General features: G+C 47.0%; 2 protein-coding genes across 9 annotated transcripts; both read left to right on the top strand.

The window, feature by feature from the left end:
- Positions 1-30: 30 nt before the first annotated feature.
- On the top strand, positions 31-11,291 carry DHDDS (dehydrodolichyl diphosphate synthase subunit). Of its 7 annotated transcripts, XR_011135987.1 has the most exons (11): positions 31-112; positions 1,208-1,293; positions 2,163-2,279; positions 2,735-2,877; positions 3,854-3,970; positions 4,150-4,251; positions 4,907-5,021; positions 6,976-7,083; positions 9,164-9,599; positions 10,946-11,016; positions 11,157-11,291. XR_011135987.1 is itself a non-coding variant. In XM_068917313.1 (10 exons), exons 2-9 carry the CDS (start codon positions 1,231-1,233, stop codon positions 7,327-7,329), a joined length of 861 nt encoding a protein of 286 aa, XP_068773414.1. In that variant the 5' UTR covers positions 31-112; positions 1,208-1,230; the 3' UTR covers positions 7,330-7,331; positions 9,164-10,784. The 7 variants fall into 7 exon arrangements, 5 of the variants coding, with proteins under 5 accessions (XP_068773414.1, XP_068773410.1, XP_068773413.1 ...); XR_011135986.1 differs by lacking the exon at positions 11,157-11,291 and having other exon boundaries at positions 10,946-11,091; XM_068917313.1 differs by lacking the exons at positions 10,946-11,016; positions 11,157-11,291 and adding an exon at positions 7,234-7,331 and having other exon boundaries at positions 9,164-10,784.
- A 1,366-nt stretch (positions 11,292-12,657) lies between these two features.
- HMGN2 (high mobility group nucleosomal binding domain 2) lies at positions 12,658-16,881 on the top strand. Of its 2 annotated transcripts, none has more exons than XM_068917308.1 (6): positions 12,658-13,202; positions 14,201-14,245; positions 14,602-14,631; positions 14,964-15,014; positions 15,410-15,505; positions 15,973-16,881. In XM_068917308.1, the coding sequence occupies exons 1-6, from the start codon at positions 13,188-13,190 to the stop codon at positions 16,006-16,008; spliced, it is 273 nt and encodes a 90-aa protein (XP_068773409.1). In that variant the 5' UTR covers positions 12,658-13,187; the 3' UTR covers positions 16,009-16,881. The 2 variants fall into 2 exon arrangements, with proteins under 2 accessions (XP_068773409.1, XP_009680719.2); XM_009682424.2 differs by lacking the exon at positions 12,658-13,202 and adding an exon at positions 13,621-14,108.
- The last annotated feature ends 2,194 nt before the right edge of the window (positions 16,882-19,075 follow it).

Genomic DNA, 19,075 nt, shown 5'->3' with positions numbered 1-19,075 from the left:
CCCGCCGCGCCTGCGCGCAACCCCCCCTTCCCCGCCCCCGGCGCCGGCGGGTGACGTAAGCGGAAGGGCACGTCATCCTGCTGGGGAGGCTGAGGCGGTGCCGCCGGGCGAGGTAACGGCAGCGGCGGCCCGGGCGGGGGCGGGGGGAACCGGCCGGGTCGGGAGCGCGGCGGCCCCGCGGCGGGTGGGGGCCGCTGGCTGCGCACCCGCCAGTCACTTCGGTTCTTTTTTGGTGCCTCCTTTTTTTTTTTTTCCCCCAATTATTATTATTTCCCTTTTCTTGTGGAAAAAAAGTGGCTTCTTTGCGAGGGGTTTGTTTTGAGCTCGCTGCGTGAAAGGCCGGCGGTGTCGGAGGAGGAAGCGTCTTCCTCCGAAGCTGCTCGCGGGGAGGGTTCAGAGCTCTGTAGCAGAGCCCGAGCTTCAGCTTCTCCTTGCCGGCTGTGCCGCGGCTGCGGCCCCCGAGGGAAGGGGCAGGAGGCCGCTGCGGGCAGTCCGCGCCGTCGGTGCAGCTGCGGTGCTGGTGGCTGGGTCTGGACTTCGCCCCCGCAGCTCTCTCTCCGTGGCTCCTTGGCTTGCCTCAGGGCTCCTCGCTGGCACTCTTGAAGGTTCACCTGGAGTTTCGGTGAAGTCCTCTATCCTCTTAGGCTCGAACCAGTTAGTAGCATTTGGTGTGTGGAAGATTGGGTGGAAAACAATGTCTTTACAGCTCCTGAGGCTAATGTTCTCTGCTTGGGAAGAACAAGAAATATCAGTGGTCAGAGTAGTGCGGTTGGCAAGGTAGACAACTGCTTCGTTTTAAGAGTTTCCAATGACTTAAACGTACAAAAATATTGAAGGTTAATTTGTGTTCTCCCCACTTTGTGACTGGCCTGCTGGCAGCCCTGTGCAACGTGAGTGCTTGTTGTCATGGGTCTGTACTAAATCACCAGCTAGTTTTGTTGGAAGAAGCAGCAACTCTTTTTCTTGCTACCAGCGAGTACAAAACAAGTCTGGTAACATATATCTGGAGAATTCCTTAGCTTATTTCCGAAGTGTTTGGCTCTTTCATTGTCTACTGAAACGTATTTGTACAAACGATAAAAAGAGCTCCAAAGCGGCTAATCAAAGCTTATTTTTCCAAGGTGATCGCTTGCAGTGTTACTCTGGGCTCAAACAGAATCTCCTGTACCTTTAACCCCTTTATTTTCATCTTTCTAATGCAAAAAAGAAAAGAAGCTCTCAGGATAAGACATGTCGTGGATCAGAGAAGGTGAGCTGACCATCATAGAGAGATTTTGTGCCAACGTTATTAAGGTAAGGAATGAACCTTAATGAACGTTCTGTGGTAGCCTCTGTGACAGTTCTGCTTTGGAAAGATGGAGTTGCTAGCAAGGTTGCATATTAATGCTGGCACTGAATGTACCTATCTAAACAGCATTCAGGGCTGGAAAATTACTTAGGCTTGATCTGCAAATGGCAGTGCTTGCCAGTAACGAGCTGAGATTCCCAGGCTTCCGGTGTTTTATGCCCTTGCTGATCAAGGCAGGGCAGGGGAGGAGGGAAAGAAGCAAGATGGTCAGAATATGATTCTAAGAAATGAAGCTGAGTTTCTGCTGAGTGAAATCACAGTCCCCTGATTCCAGGAAAATTCTCTGTGCTTAACAGTCTTGAAACTGGTGCTGCTGTCCTTTCCTCAAAAGGATCCATGCGGGTTTAGTGAGGTCAGCAGAAGGAAATGTTGCCCTTAAAGGGGGAAAAGTCTCGTGACTTTATCTTCGCTTAAGTTAATCGTGTCTGCAGCGATACTCTTGAAATTTGAAAGTGAAAATGCTTAGGATGACAGTAGCATGAAACTCCCCTGCATCCTCTGTGGCTGCAGAGAGGTAGCTGTGTTAGTGCTGCTCTCTCCTGAGTCTCTGTCACCTGATAGAATAGGGAAGAGCAGAGTTGGTTTTCATCTGAGGCAATTGTCAGTACTGAAATGTTTTAGAGCGAGACTAAGCTAGGGTTACCAAAGAGGTAATTAACGTCTTACTCTCTTTCCAGCTCCAAGATTTAAGTGGGACTTACCTATTGCGCTCCTACAAATAGGTGCTGCCACCAAGAACAGCGGGGCTAAACTGTCTGTGAGGCAAGCTTGATCGTTAGCCTTCTGGTCTGTGTTGTCTTTCCTTATTTTCTAGGCAGGTCCCATGCCCAAGCATGTTGCCTTCATCATGGATGGCAATCGCCGTTATGCCCAGAAGTGTCATGTGGAGAGACAGCAGGGGCATTCGCAAGGCTTTGATAAACTGGCACAGGTGGGAAGGGTGTTTGCTGCCTCTGAGTTGGAAGTTGAAAATTTGAGCTGTGTTCACTAGCTGACTGTCTGCCGCTTTACTGATGCGCTATGTTTGTTCTCTTCGCTGGAATCGGGCCTTGTGCAGAGCTAATTCTGCTTCAGTTTGTGAACCAGGCTAGTCCTATGGTCGTGCTCTCTCTAGAGTCTGTGCTGGTAGAAGTTAATAATGGATTAGAACTGTAAATAGAGATATTTTTCTCCCGTCCTTTGAGATGTAGCTGAAATTTTCATCATCAAGCAGAATTGATAAGCTGATCGGCTCTTGGTGTCTTAGTTTCTTGTGGCCCAGACTTACTGTAGTGGGGAATCACAGGAAAGTTCTGGCAACTGAAAAGGTGGGTCTTGCTGACCTGTCTGATTATCCCAGTCAGCTTCTCTGATCTTAGTTTTGAATTATTTTTTGTCTCCTTACAGACACTGCGGTGGTGTTTAAATCTGGGTATCCAGGAAGTCACTGTTTATGCATTTAGTATTGAGAACTTTAAACGCTCCAAGGAGGAGGTGGATGGACTAATGGATCTGGCAAGACAGAAATTTAGCCGCCTACTGAAAGAACAGTAAGAATCCTCTCATGTTGGTTTCCCACAGGGTGGAGCAAAGGCAGAACATAAGAGATGTTAAAGGAATATTGCAACTTGTGATAATGGTTTAAATGAAGGAAGCATTTCTCTACCTGCACCTGGAGACTGGTGTTCAGGGTCTGTGTTGACCTAGATGTGATGTATAGCTCCTGAGCATATGCTCTGGGGGGTGCTTATCCACCTGAAGTAAATCAGTAAGGCAGTGAGGGAACACAACTGGAATAATGGGAGGGAAAGGATAATGTGTGTTTGTTGGCAGAACTTGAGAAGGTCGGGAGTATCTGAGCGCTGCAGTCCGTTATGACTCGGAGGCCAAGAATTTGCAGTCTGTGCTAGTTGCCCTGTTTTCTACCCGATGTGGCCCTTGATCGCTAGGGAGGTTGTAGCGCAAGTCAGACAGCAGCGGGAACCTGTGAAATCCCATGGATTGTCCTGTCCTCTTGGAATAGCAGACATGGATGACTTCCCATCTCAGCTCACTTCCATTTCACTCTCCCCTTGTTGATACTTCCTGGTCTAAGGAAAGATTAGCGTATTTGTGCTGTTGTGTGATGACCATTACTCACTGTTTTCTGTGCTCTTAATTTTTGGTTAGTTAGGTGTCTATGGTTTTACTTTGCTTTCCAAGTATGGGTTTCATAACATCAAGTAGGAATGCCTAATCTGTGATCGTTATCTAGTCCTTTGATTAAGTCTGTAAATCAGAAATCTGTATGCAGAATGATCCGTTTCCTTTCAGTGAACGGCTTGGGATAATGAAATCTGAGCCAGCTGTGAGCATCTGAAAAATATTTGGTCACTATGCCTTTTTCTAATTGTTAATCTTGTTATAGTTATACCTACTGCATGCCTACTATTTTCGTTTGGCGGATGTTATGCAAGGCAAACCTGGCCCTCATGCAGTAGGGACAGATCTGTCTTCTGCAGTCTTCACTCTTGTTGTTGGCTGTAGGGAGAACTTGAAGAAGCATGGTGTGTGTATCCGTGTCCTTGGGGACCTGCCGCTCCTGCCACTGGATATTCAGGAGCTGATTGCCCAAGCTGTGCTAGCAACCAGGAACTACAACAAGTAAGTAATCACGCTTCAAAGCGGCTGATACCTGATGCCTTCCTCATGTACCTGAAGGCTGGGACTTGGCAGGCGCAATACGGACTCTTTTTGGTCCTACAAGCGTATAGATAGTCTTCCCTCTGCCATCTGCTGAGTCTTTCTCTAGGTTAGTTTCTTTAACGTCTTTCTCTTTTCAGATGCTTTCTAAATGTCTGCTTTGCATATACATCGAGACATGAAATCAGCAACGCTGTGAGGGAGATGGCCTGGGGGGTGGAACAAGGACTGCTTGAACCCAGGTAACTCTTTATCGTTCTATATGAGGCTTCGCAGAGCAAGACTGCCTGCCTTACCTCCTACGCTTACTAATAACCTCCCAGAAACCAAATGGCTTTTAAATAGATCTTATTAAACCAGTCTGACTGGAACAAATGACTTAAGTTACTCTGCAGTTGTTTGGTTTTTATTATTTCAATTACCATGGTGATGGGTTCACAACCAAGACAGAAGAGAAATTAGGTCTGTGTCTTAAGATAGTTTAAATGGGAAGGCAGATTTTATGCCACAGTAATTGGTTTCTTGGCTGGCAGTCTTAGCTATGAGGTCAAACAACAGATGAATCATGAATATTGAACTGTTCCTCCACCCTGGAGGAGATGAAGCAGTTAGCACTCGGCTCTCTCTGCTGCAGATGGAAGTGTTCAGTTTGGTTCTGCTAGTGCAGTATGTTTTAAAGAGCATCAGGGAGATGCTCTGGGGGCTAAAACAGCATTTGAAATGCAGACAGCAGTGTCCATCCAGAGGAAGCTGATGACTGGCTGTGGTACAACTGCAGTCACCCAATTTTAATCTGTAGTCTCGTATTTGTAAAAACCTTCAGTAATTCTGATCTAGTAGTGCCACCTCCATCAGGTCGTGAGAGTAATCTTAACAGAATGCATCTGTCTTCCTTAGCGATGTGTCAGAATCATTGCTTGATAAGTGTCTGTACACGAGCAACTCTCCTGACCCAGACCTCCTGATACGAACCTCTGGAGAGGTCCGGTTGAGTGACTTCTTACTCTGGCAGGTAAAGTCTTTGACTTCCCCCCCTCCCCCCTTAAAATTTCCTGTCTTTGCATAGGAGAGTGTTCTACTGGGTCCAGGCGTGAGCTGATGTGAGGGCTTTTAAATGCTGTCTGCCAGGTTGTAGGTAACTTATTGAATGGACTGAGCGTTGAGGCAAACTCCTCTGAGGAAGCTCTGTTTCTTGCAGTTTTGTGATCACCTAAAATACCTTCCAGCACGACAAGCTTGAAAGCGTATTGTCCTGGAAACACTTAATAAGAAATCATAACTTAGTCTGGTTCACAACACCCAAGGAAATCTTGAAGCAGTCGTCTGTTGTTCCTCTTTTCATATTTAGGTAATTCCTCATTTGTTTGGAAAATTCTTGGCCTCAGGTAGCTTAATCTGACAGCAAGTTTCCAGCAATAAGGAAACTCCAGGAAGACTTTCTAGATTCCTGGAAGAAGAATGTGTCAAATGTTGTTTCTGTCAGTTGTAGGTGTTGAAGACTTACCCTGATAACATATGTATAATGTACATGACTGACTTGTCACCATTTCAGAACTTTATTTGACTTTGGTAATGAAACGAGACCCTCTCAGAACAGGTTTTGAGGATGGCAAAGTCAAATTAAAACGTGTTAGGCCGCTAGGCTGAGACATAGTAAGTTCTTAACGCATGAAGAACTTTCTCTTTTCATGGGCTAGGCAATATTGAATTGCTTGTAACCCAGACTCTGCAGAGAACACTTGAGTCAAACTGCTTTACTTAAAGTTAACATAATTTCTTTTGCGATATGTGCGGTTTGGAGCCAGCAATCAATTGCCTTTAAGCAGCCACATCAAATGTTCGTATTCCAAGCTATTTAATTTGCAAGTTCACGGAAGCTGTCTGGTCTGAATTGCGATTGCCCAGCAAGGCATCCTTCTCTCCTCCCAATATTTCTGGGCGCATGTGCACCCCAGACGGATGTCATGCTGCAAACTAACATTTCTCTTGTTCCTCATGTTGGTAGTCCTGGCGGGGATGCCTTGGAGACTGAGCTTGTATGTAGCTGATGAAGCATTACTGGGCAACTGAATGCTTTGTGTTTCTGGTTGGCAAGAGGCCCCTCTCCCAAGCCACTGATTACAGCTTGTTCAACAGAAGTGGTAGAGGAGAATGTGTGCCTGTGCTCCCACCCTGCCAGGTCACAGTCCAAAGCATTAGTGCAAATATCCCTTCAGTGGCAGTGATCTGAGTCCTGACAACCGCAAAGTAGAAAATTGTGCTAGTCAGGGTGATTCTGTGACATCAAAATGTCCTTACAGTGTTTTCTTGTGTAGAATTGACAGATTGTTCTGTAGCATTACAATTTTTAAAAGGAATATGCAGGGTTCTTCTAAGTGTTATGTTTTGTACTAATGTTTGCTGAAGGGTTATCTGTTTATCTGAAACTTTGAGGGAATGGATGGCAAAAGTAGACTTTTAACTTGAAAGCGTCCATGTTGCAGCTCTAGGATATCATCAGCGCAGCACAACTCTTAGATTCATTGTGTGGTTTAAATGCCGCGAGTGGGCAGTGAGGAATATCACAAGATGTCGTTTGGTAAATGTCTCAAATGTCGTGTCCTGACCCTCAGTTCATCTGTTGCTCCCCTAACTCAGCCTTTGATAGTCCAGGATTACTATTTTCGTTTTGCTGTAGGTCTGTTGTGCTTGAGCTAGTAGAAATACTTCTATGGAGACCAGCGTAGCATTTGAAAGAATTCTGCTGGGTACTTGTACATGAATGGATGACTCTTGTCCCAGCATTAAAAACAAATTGGGTAGAAAGACTCTACATCGTACGACTTCAAAGTATCCTAGCTGGTTTTTATTTCATTTCAAGTAGAATCTGATAACGCAGCCTAAGTTAAGTCTTTGTGGAGAAACTGGCATAATTTGACTTTTCCTTCACTAGATGATTAAGTTCTTGGTGATCTTGTTTTCTGCAGACGTCCCATTCATGCCTGGTGTTTCAGTCAGTGTTGTGGCCAGAATATTCCTTTTGGAACCTGTGTGAGGCTATCCTTCGGTTCCAGGTGAACTACGGTGCTTTACAGGTAAGGCAGCCTTAGGGAGGTGGAGAGCCCAACACTGCATGTTTTCTGTACAGCGGCTCTGTAATATGCTGGAGTTCAGGTGGGAGTGTGTGAAGTGGGAACAGAGGAATTATTCATGTAGTGCATTTAGTCAAGATCTTGTTTCAGTAGCAGCCTATGCCAGATGTGTGGCTTCTCCTGTGCCCCTGTGGCTTGTTACAGCGTCTTAGGATGTGGACAGACTCCTCTTCTTTCTGGAGAAACTAAAGGTATCTGAAGTTGCCAATATCTCCGTGCTCATTGCCATTCCACCAGTTGTAAGTATCTGTCCCCACTCCTCAGCCGGCAGGACAGAGCAAGTAAGCACTCCTGATTTGCTACAGGGCAAAATCAGCCAGTTTAACTCGATCTAATTCACTGGTGGTTTAAGCAAGTGCTGAATTTACTGTGGAGTGGGCAGGGAGAGTCGCACACTTTCCCTCTAGTTCTGCTGTGTGTAGGGTTGCAGCAAGTGGGTTTAGGATTTCCTTTCTGGGAACTGAGGTGAAGCTGCCTGGGCCGCAAGGCTGTGGACTGCTGTCCTCCTCTGGATCTTGGTGTGCTTGTTGAGGTTATTCCCACTGGTGGTTGTCAGTGTTCCTTCCCTCCCAGAGCTGCTGGTGTGAGGTCTTCCTGACCTGGTTCCGCCAATTTGGTAATAACTTGCTAATCTGGCTATTTTAAGAGGGACAAGTTTGGGAGCTGGAGCTCCCTAATGAGCAGGTCGATAGGGAAACCTGGGCAACGGTGGCCTGTGGCACAGGGACGCCAGCACCTGGCTGGAGAAGGAGCTTGGTGTAGTGACTTTTACCTCTTCAACCTTCAGGAACCTTCTTCACCTCAAAGATTATAAACTGTGGTGGTTGCAAGTGAAATTAGTAAGGTCTGCTTTTGTTACATGGTAGTCCTAGGGGAGGGAATGCAAATGTTGGCTGGCAAGCCACCTCCATGGAGGTGGTCCCTCTGGGTCTTTTGTGGTGCATGGGCAGAATTTCGCTCCATCCGAGGTGGAAGCGTTATGCCGAACAGGTTGATTAGCTGTGTATTTCAAATAAGCGGAGCTACAGCAATGGAACGCTGTCAATTCAGTGGGCTTTCTGTAGCTAAGGATGTTTCTGCCCTCACTCCCAGCCCAACAAAAGTTAATTTACAGTGTCAGAGCATAGACCACTGAGTTGAGCAGGGAGGAAGTGTGCTGAAGAGTGGAACAAGCCCTCATTAGAATATGTGTTTCTGACATTTTGCTTGTTTGAAAGGCCAGTATTCCCTTAGTGTGTGCGCATGTCAGGTTATATCACAGTGACCACAGTCTTATTTCATTTTAATGAAGGCTTAGTCTACCTGCATGCAGATTAAATTCCTCTGTTAGAATCTGTGTCTGCAGGGTAGGATATGTGCAATGAGAAGAAGCCCCAAAGCGTTGCTCTGCAATACATTTCAAATACTTGGGGGTAGACAGAAAGATAGCAACCACCCTTTCCTTTCTCCTGCCCGTCATGCTGTGTCTTGAGCTGGTACGTTATTAGATCACAGGCATTTGAGAACACGGAGTCTGCTCTTGCTTTTTTGCTGCAGCCAATTAGCTCAGTACCTGATCATCAGCTCAAAGAATTGCCCCATAAATCGTTGTTCTGAATCCCCTAAAACCTTTCTACTGCCATGTGAATAGGTTCAAAGATTCTGTGATGGCACTGGCAAGGATAGCTTGTGTGCGAGTCTGTGATTTGAAAGTGCTCTTCTATGCTGTTTCTCTCCGATTCAGATATCTAAGGCTTTTTTCACCGTCTGTCATGACCTTTATCCATTTTAACTAGGAGTTAATGCTGTGAGCAGACTTGTATCTCAAGAAGGTCCTGAAGGATATCCCTGTATTTTTTTCTAACCCAATCAAGCAGCTACCTCAAAGCGGAGGAGGTGCGCACAGAGCCTCTCTCTATTTAACCTGCAGATTGATGGCCAAGCAGAGGCTATTTCTGCTGTATTTTTCGCTGCCTTGTATGTGTACCCCAGATGAGCTGAAAGGCCTGGTAAAGTGCTAACGCTCTACTGCTCTTCACTCTAGAAGGCCAGAGACTCCTACATGGAGGAAAGGAGGCGACAACAGATGGAAAGGGATCAGGCTTATGTGACAAAGAAGCTGCAGCAGGAGGGGTTTGCATCTCACGGAGACTCTCGGCGTCGACGGACACTGTTGCAGAAATGCACCGCCATGCGGGAAGAAAGAATCCAGGGCTTTCTACAGGCACTAGAGCATAAGAGAGCGGACTTCTTTGAAAGATTGTGTACAGTGTCTGCATGACATAGGTGCTGGGTGGTTCTTGGGAAGACAGTTTTTAACCATGTGAGAAATAACAGCTGCTGCCCAGAGGAATTCACTTGCTGTGGTTCTGCAGTGGGAATGCAGGGCTGCTACAGGACTTTACATCCCCAGTGGCCCGATCCAAGGGCAGAGACAGAGTACTGTGAACTTTTCTAGTTTGTGAATGCCACTGAGGAAGGTAATGTCATCTTTCTGTCTTGCCTCTGTGCCCCTGATGATAGAGAGAGGATACCTGCACCCTGCCCTTTCTCCACTGTCTAGTGTATTTTACAGGACTGGATGTTTTGGGGGCAAGTGGCTTACTAGAATGAGCTTCTAATTCTGTTAGGCTCCTCGTGAATTGGCTGAGGCAAAGCAATTCAGTGCTGTTAAATCAGGCTGGACTTGAATTTTTGTGTGGCTTTGCAGTGGGGAATCTTTTGGTAAGATTTTTCTCCACTGCTTCCATGAGGAGTCCAACTTCCATTCTATATGGAGAGGATTATTCCTGGTGTAAAGGGGGCCTGTGCCAAGCAGTGGCAGAGATGTTCCCTGCTGCCTCATAGCATCTTGTCTTTTTTTCCCCTCCTCACTGTGCTGGGCTTGATATATTTGCTCTTGACTTCCAAAGAACTAAACCAAGGTGTTAGCCTCGCTGTAAAGAAGGTACAAACCTTCACCTTGCTGTCAGGTCCTGTGAAATCCTAGCAGTGGGGGCAGAGGGGACCCAAATGCACCAAAAACATAGATGCTGATACTGGAACAGACTAAATCTTTTGAGGGAGGAGGGGGAAGGCTCCAAGGAGGCAAGGAAAAAGGATCAGTAGGGAGCTAAATTCATGGCTTAGAGAGAAAAGTTAGCTAGCTAAAATCAGGTGATGGTTACGGTATGCCGAATTCCTCAGAGACCTGTCTAAAGGTATGACTTGCCATCCTGTTGCCAGGGTACTAGGACAGGGTTTGTTCAGCAACGCAGTGGCCAAAACCAACCTCTCGCCAGTCTCAAAATGGTTTAAAAGTGCTATACAGCCGATTTGAATGGGAGTGGTTGGAGTAGCTGTGGAGTGGTGTTTGTTTTCAATTCTCTATCAGCAGGGAGATGGACTAGCTAATCTCCAAGATCATTTCTGTCTCTTAATTTATCCTGTTTCCGTCCCCACAGTAAAAAATCAACAGAAAATACTGTCTTGCTTTTGTTTCTGCTGCACATACAGGTGCAGCAGTCACAGCCATTGCTCTTTTTAAAGAGTTCCTTTTTACCTCCAGATGAGAACTAGAAAATGCAGATTTAAAAGATTAAGTGCTGCAAACTCAGTACACTGAATATAATTGTGAAGAGGATAATTAAGTTGTCAAACCATGAATAAAGCATTTTTGTACCAAACATTTTTAAAATAAGCTGAGCATTTAAAACTATACAGAGCTTCTTTTCTAAGTTTTAATGAAGTTGGCATCCAGGTCTAATGTAATGTTGCTTAACCTGACAGACTCCTTATCTGATTCATGTTAAAACAGAAAGGATTTCAAAGCTGTATTCTTTTACAGTACTATCTGAGCAATTTGCTGATGTCCCAAGACTTGGCTGAATGAAGCACTGTGCAAATGCATCCTCTTGCGTAAGTAGCTAACAGTAGCTTGGGTGAAAGTATGCCCAGATGATGGAAGCTGTCAATTTGAACTTATTTTGTGGTATTTTGTTTGTCTTTACATTTTTATTTTCATTTCTGTTTTTATTTTGTCTCCCTTTACATTTCAGGAAGTTGTCTGGGAAATAGTTCTTATTCTCTGTGAGACTGAGCACTCTCCAGTCTGTTTTGCCAGGCAGATAGGGAGATTGCCTTCTCTCCAACAATGTGCATTTGCCTTGGAAAGAGGGAGGGGGAAGAAAAATCAGTTGTGTTACGATAGCATAGACAACCAGAACTACAGTGGTGACCTTCTGCAAAGAAGTAGTACTGTTGCAGCTATGGTAATTGACGGATGAAAGCTACACAAGGTTTGTAGGGAGAGTTTTGATACTCCTTATAAGGAGTGAGTAGTTGAGCTGTAGCTGAAAAATATCAAACCTTCAGGTCCACAAGACCTTCAAGTGGTGGTGGGGAGCTTATGGTACCTGACAGTTTGTCTTATTCCACCTGCATCAGTTTTCTAATGAAATGGTAACTTTGCCTGTAAGCTTTGCCTCCTTAAAGGGTGGACGTAAGTCACGAAGGCGAACTCCTACTTCTCAGGAGTCCGTCTTTCCAGGGAATCTTTAAGTGACAGTGGTGGAAATAGAGCTCCCACCTTCTTTGAGTGAGAATCCAGCTTCCCTAATTCAGACGGCATGTGTACGTTGCGAAGGTGTGAATAATCAGCACATGACTGGAAAAATGTGCTCTTCTTGCATTTGAGAGCTGAAAAAGCCTGAGAGCTCACCGGGTGAGGGGAGCGGGGAGGTGTGCTTGCTGTGCTGTTCTTCCAGGTAAGGTTCCATCAAAGGCAAAAAGTTCGGGGCGGGAATGAGGTGCGCGTCTCCTAACTGGATGCTCCTTTTGTAGCAAAGCTACCTCAGAAAGAGGCAGCGCCTGTAGCCAAGCGTGAGCAGTGTCTCCTTTTGGCGAGAGCCTAACTTCGCAAAAGCTGCTTCAGCCTAAGTAGCCGATGCAGTGAGATTTCACCTGGGGGCATTGCTTTAGTGTAAACTTTCTTGTATTTTGGTAAGGTTTGGGCTTGCTTGTTTGTATTTTTTTATTCTTATTTTAAGCACTACCTGATCCACCTCCCTCTACCTTTTTTTGGATGTAATTCTCCCCTCGACAGGGGAAAAAGGCCCCGGGCCAGGGCCGAGCCTCGAGGCCGGCCGCCCGGGGGGTGCGCGGCGGCCGAGGTGCGCCTGGTGCTGAAAGAACAGCTCCGCTCACCTGCGCGCCGCTCCGCGCCGCCGCCGCCCCCGCGCAGCCGGGCCGCCGCGCCGGCATTTTGTGGAGCCCCGGCGGTTGGGGGCGAGCGGGCGGGAGAGGGGAGGGGAGAAGAGGAGGACGGGGAAGGGGAGGAAGGCTGGGCCTGGCCCGCGGCCCCAGGCCCAGCGCGGAGGCAGCAGCGCGGCCGCGCTTTCCCCGCCGCGGGCCGCCATGGCCTTTCGCATCCTCCCCTTTCCCCCCCCCCCCCGCCCCCTTCCCCTCACGGCTCTTTCCCGCCCGCCGCCCCCGCGCAGCCGTTCCGCGCGCGCGGCTCCTCTGCGGGCAGGCGCGGGGCGGCGCGCGCGGGAAAAGGGCGGGGGGGGGCGGCGGCGCGCGAGGCCCAGTTGCGCGCGCGCGCGCGCCGCCTCCTCGGCTCGCGTCCCCTTTCTCCCCCCCCCCCCCCCCCCCCGCCCGGCTCCACTCCCGCTGCTTGGCTTGGCCCCACCCCACGTGACCCGCGCGGGCCAATGGGCAAGCGGGGCGGTGGGGATCCGGCTGGAACCGGTTGGGCCGCGTCCGGCTCTATATAAAACTTTATAAACACCCGATTCAAATTAGTGGGGTCGGGAGCCAGCCGAGCGAGCCGGGAGCCAGCCCCGCCGCGCTGCCCCCGCGCCGGCCGGCCAGCGAGCGCCACAGACACATTTATTTTTTTTTCCCTTCTTTCTGGTTTTTCCCCCCCCCCCACCCCCCTCCCCCTCTTCTCGCCGCCGCCCCGGACCTAGCGAGCTCGACTCCCCCACCCCCCCCCTTTCCTCCGCCTTCTCCCTCCGCCCCCTCTCACGCCGCCCAGCCGAGCTCTCCTCTCACACACGCACAACACACGCACACGCCGCCCCGGAGACATGCCGAAGAGAAAGGTACGTGGCACCGCCGGGTGAGGTGGGGGGGGGGAGCGGGGCGCCCCACCTCGCCCCGGCGCCCCTCTCCGCCCCAAGGGCCTACATTCCCGCCGCCCCCCGCCCCCCCCCCCCCGCCGCTCGCGCCTGTGGAAGGGGGGGCGGGACCAGGCGCCTCATCGCCCTCCTTTCTCTCCCCCCCCCCCCCTTCGGGGCGGTAACGGTTGCGAGGTGGCGCGCGAGCGGAGGCCCCAACGGGCGCGGGGGTGGGGGCGGGGCGGCGCGAGCCGCCGCGCGGACCGTTACCGGCCAGGCGCGCGCGCGCTGGGGCTAACGGCCGCGGGCCCGGGCGCCCTGCGGCGCGGGGCCGAGGGGGTTAACGGGGAGGGGAGGGGCGCGCCGAGCCGGTCCGATCCGGCTGGTTTTGGCGGGAGGTCGGGGCGAGGGGGGGGAGGGGAGCGCCGGTGGGGCTCGCCCCTTTTCCTCCAACGCGCGGGAAAGGGCGGGAAGCGGCCGCGCTCCTGGAGCCCGGGCTGCTTTGCCGCCAAAACCGCCGCCCCATGGGGGCAGCCGTGGGCGGGAGCGGGGCCTCCCTGAAGGGGCCGCTTCACCCCCTTCCCTCCCCTCCCTCGGGGGAGGGGGGGGCCTCTCGTCTCCGCGCCCGCTTCGCTGTGGGGCGGGTCGATGCGGGGTTTCCGCCTCGGCCGGGCCGAAGATTTGCCTCGGGATCCCGCCGCGGAGGGGCCGTGACCCGTGCCAAAAGCCCTGGCGCCGCTGATGCCTCCAGCCCCTCCCCGAATCTCTGTCCGCGCCCGAGCGCCCGGCCTCGCGGTCCAAAGAGGCAGGTGGGGGTGGAGCCCCGGAGACCTGAGGCGCGGTTAGGGCCTAGCGCCGTCCGGGAACCGGCGGAAAACCTTTGCTTTACAGGTATTGGGGTTAAAAATAACTGTGCTGCTGCGGGTCTGGGGGCTGAGCGTTCCTCCTAACTTGTTGGTGCAACTTACGTTTCATGTTTCTAGGCTGAAGGAGATACCAAGGGCGATAAGGCCAAAGTTAAGGATGAGGTAAGAAGTTAAATATTTTGAGAAAGTTGACGCGTAAGGTGTTTGCATTGGAAGGCTAGGTTTAAATTCATCAAAATAAACAGCTAGGCAGTGGAAAATTGTTCCTAACTGATGCTGGACTTTTAAAGTTTTAACTGTGCCTTTTAACTGTGAAAAATCTACTTAACTGCTGTTACCTGTTACTCGTAGCGACTTAAGCAGGATATCCTCTTGTTTCTGGATGATAGGAAAAAGGGAACTAAAAACTTAAGCTCTTGTTCTGGGCCTGTACTCCCTTGAAATAGACTTACTGCGGAATTTTAGATAGTTTGCATCAGTCTGTCACGTTAATTTTAATCATTTTTCTTTTTAAATAGCCACAACGGAGATCGGCGAGGTTATCTGCTGTGAGTATCCTGTTGCTGAGGAGAGATGTCACAACATTTAATAGTATTAGATTTGAGTATCAAATCCTGCATCTGTGTGAGAACTGTAGGTATTCTGGAGGGATGCATTGTTCAGTTGAAAGAATGTTGTTAGCTTAACAAACTGCCCCATTGTGTAGTGTTATGGGAGTGGTATAATAATTATCAAATCGAGTAAGTGCTTTGATTTCAAATATTGTTTTGAGTTGCTTTTCCAAAACTAAACTATTTGGATTGAATGTTAAAAAAAAAAAAAAAACCCTCAATGTGTGTGTTTTAACTGCTTGTATAATAAGGGGTTTTTCTTCTTATAGAAACCTGCCCCTCCGAAGCCAGAGCCTAAACCTAAAAAGGCAGCTCCAAAGGTAAGTTGCTGTGTTAATCCTATTACTGAAAGGTACACAGGCTATGAAATTTTGGTTTGTCTAGTAATAGTTAATACACTGCTATTCAAAGTTGTATTTATCAGGGAGAGCAGTCATTTGAGAATTGAGTTGCATCATTGCTTCTACAAAGTTGGACTGAAAACTTTTATGTTTTACAAAGCTTGCATAAAAGTATCTTAGACTAACCAAATATTTGAGGAAACTACAGCAGTTGTGAGTGAATCTATCTCTTAAAACATAAATACTTACGTTTTGCTGCGTTCTTTTTAGGCCAACATCCAGTATTGGTTTTACCATCCTAGTTTTTGGATTCTTGTGGCTTAATGGCTGGTTATTGGTAATTCTAATGGTTTATGTCATCTTACATTTGGCAGAAGAGTGAGAAGTTGCCTAAGGGAAAAAAGGGGAAAACTGATGCTGGCAAGGAGGGAAACAACCCTGCAGAAAACGGAGATGCCAAAACAGACCAGGTATAACAGCGTTTCTAGCAGCCTGTGTTACATCAGTGAATTATTTTTTTCCATATCAGATATTGGCAGGTCTAGGCCTGTACTGATGGAGTGAAATTATTGCTCAATTATTTAGACCTGTTGGTTATGACATAGAAAGTACTGTTTGTATTGCTTGGTGAAGAGTTAAAATGAAAATTGTCTGTTTGCCAGTTGAAATGAAGTTACTATATGAAAATTACTGTTACGTCCTATTCTAAAAATGAGTAAAATGAACACGTAATAAAGCAACTTCAGGTTTACTTTTAAGGTACTTTTTAATCCTAGATATCATTTTGTTGAAAATAATGGTGATGCAGCTCAGATAAGTTTTTTTCTTTCTTTTTTTTTTCCCCCCTCCTGTTGGGAGGATTATTGTTCAGGAAAAGGAATTTTCAGTTTGGTACAAGTATGTGGCATGTATTGACTGGTTCCCCTTTTTCTTTTAGGCACAGAAAGCTGAAGGTGCTGGTGATGCCAAGTAAAATGTGTGAATTTTTGATAACTGTGTACTTCTGGTGACTGTACAGTTTGAAATACTATTTTTTATCAAGTTTTATAACAATGCAGAATTTTGTTTTACTTTTTTTTAAGCTATGTTGTTAGCACACAGACCGCTTCGTTGTTGTGTTTGGGGGGGGGGGGCGGCAGTGGGGACAAATGTCACTTAGTCTATTTCTCAGAACCTGAATCTAAAAAAACAAGTTTTCCCCCTCCCCCCCATTTTTTGGAAGAAGGGCTCTTCCTGAATAGAGGAGGAAGGATTCCTTCATGCTGCACGTCTGTCAAGTTTGTGAAGTGCATCAGAGTGAACGTTGAAGCTCCCAAGATGCCCGTTGCCTACTTCAAAACCACAGTTTGTAATGCCCTCTGTGTTTTCTTTCATGTCCTCGTTGTTTGCCTAAAGCTTTTCACTCTGAAATACGGCAAAAATGGCATTTTGGGACTTAACCACTCTAAATGCATCATCAGGTGATCCGAACTTCTCGTGTTCAATTTGGGATATAATGGCTCTACGAGGAGCTGCATTTCCTCTTTTATATTGTGGATCTTCAGATTAAGAAACCTGCAGTTCTAATTTTTTCTCTAAAAGTCAGGGTAGGTTTGTGAAAAGTTGTTAAACAACATACTAAATGTGAAAGTGTCCACCCTCACTCTAAACTTTTCCCTCTACAAGTATGAAATGAAGATTCTTCGGTTTTATAGCAACTTTTACGTTTTGGTAGTCCATGAAGGGAGGGGAGTTTGACAGTTGTTGTAAAATGTTGCAGATTGTAGCCCATGTCCTGCCTAAATTACCATGATTGTTTATGAAAAGTACCTTTAATAAAGCTGGATAAGGTTTGGCTTGGACTGTTCTTAATGCCTTTCTAATTTCTCTTGCCTTTATTTCATCTCTAACATGGTATATGCTGGAAGAATATAGCTGCTGTGTACATGCATGCATTTATATTTAGGCAGCGTTTCACTAATGATCAATAACTTGTTTTAAGCACCTTAATTCAGATGCGTAGGCTAATCTTCATTCCCAAGTGGAAATCAAGATCTCCTTACTTCAGAGTTAGAGAAGGTAACTTTTGGTAGGATGTTTCAAAACTCTTGACTTCCTAGGAGGCCCAAAATGCAGCATGTAAGTGAACCTACAGAGATAACTTATCGTTATTGTCTAAGAACTAGTACTGTACAAAAAGGAGGAGACTACAGCAATCTTTCAGTTGCTGGAGAGAAAAATGAATTTTGTTAAGCTTTTCTTTGTAGTGAAACCAATAATAGCTCCATAAAACTGATTGTATGTTAGACTTCTGCACTTAAGCTTGAACATTGTTGCTTCTACTAATCAAATACAGACTTTACTGTGGTAATGACTAAGTAGGAAACAAGATTTGTGCAGTAAAAATGCACCATTTCTTGTAGTTGCTGCTTCTGACTATAGAAGGGTGCCAAACCAGAAACTTTAATGTATAAATGTCTCCCGCTAACTTTTTCAGATGGAGTATTTTTTCCATCTCTAACTGGCATTTTCTGGGACTTTAATATCTGTTCTTGATTAAGTTCAGTGACTTGTTCTAACCTGTGCTGCTTTGGGGGAGAATTCAGCGGGTACTGGCAGGGAATAGTTTCGCGTCAAGAAGTATTCTGTGTCTAGTAAAAGTACCGTATACACCAGATGAAAATATACAAACATAAACTGTTTTTCAATCTTGCATTATCATAGTTGGTAAGTCTTACATTTGCCCAAACAAATCTTTAAAAAAAAAAAAAAAAGTGCTAAGCCTGCATATGCCCCTGTGCAGAAGCAGCAGCTTGGAAAAGGTTGATGCAAATACAGACCAATTCCCCAAGCTGTACTTCAGTGACCAAGCAGTAGGATGCAGCTACTGAAAGGCTGCAACTCCCTAGAAATGGGAACCAGGAGAAGAGAGTTAGCCTTGCAGGGTGTTTGTTCTGCAAGAGGTGCTGCTTGAGAGAAGCCCTGGAACATCAGTGCGTGGGTGATGAGGTGCTGGTGGGGAGGGGAGCAGAAAGCAGGTAGAGCATTAGCAAGAAGGGTGTGCTACCTTGACAGATCTGCTCTGCTCTGCCTTGTCCTCCAGAAGAGGCTCTGATTGCTCTAGAGAGGATGGGCAGTTAGTCACCCAAGGGAGAGGACTGATGGCAGGTTTGAAGCCATCTGGGTTTCCCAGGGCGTCTGAGTTTTTGAGTGCCAGAGTGAGATGAGCTTTGAGGTTGTGGAGTGGTCTCAGACTTGATCTCCACAGCAAAGGTGCTATAAATGTTCCCAGGACTCTGAAATTGGGATTTTAATGCAAGACTGAAATCTTGAAATATCCTGCATGCCTTGATAGATGTGGTTTGGGTCTCTACTAAGAGGAGGAGTTCCAAATGAATTGGGTTTTGAATGGGTTGCCCCTGGACAGCAACTAGAGTGCTAACTCAGAACTAATATGGTGGTGGTTGGAAGATTTCTTCATTCCCTATTGGCTTAATAAGCTATGGCTAATAAAGTATAATTACAGGTTTTCTTTTTGTTAACTTACTGCTTAACTATTACTTAATCTTTTCAATGTCTAAAAGTCTTTAATTGTGTGAGTTGTACGCCGCTACATTGTGCGTTACAATGCAGAACGCTTTCTCCAGCCAAGCAGGGAAGTGATTCTTTATTCCCTGTGATAACTACCATGTAAGTTTATTAGTGGTAATTCAGCCGTGCTATCTAACTGCTAACAACTGAACTTTAAGGTGTTATGTCACATATGCACTGAAACATCTAATGTCTGTGTCACACATGTAACTTAGTGCTTATAGCATGACATGTTTTGGAAAGTACTTGAGGTTTTAGTTTTTGCAGCAAAGCTCTTACCCTATATTTTCCTTTATTCTGGGCTTAAATCTACTTGCTGACCAGAATGTTCCCCCTCCTCCATATATAAAAAACTTGCTAGAGAAGTTTTATATCTCCTTGATGATCTGCGTCTTGGCTACAGGAGGTGTCTGCCACTCTCTTTACATACAGTGATGCATATATTCAGCACTGCAAGATTTAAACACCTT

The sequence above is a fragment of the Struthio camelus genome, chromosome 23 (assembly GCF_040807025.1).
Source record: "Struthio camelus isolate bStrCam1 chromosome 23, bStrCam1.hap1, whole genome shotgun sequence".
Classification (NCBI taxonomy): Eukaryota; Metazoa; Chordata; class Aves; order Struthioniformes; family Struthionidae; genus Struthio; species Struthio camelus.
Note: the sequence above shows the minus strand (reverse complement) of the source record. Positions and strands in the feature narration are given on the sequence as shown.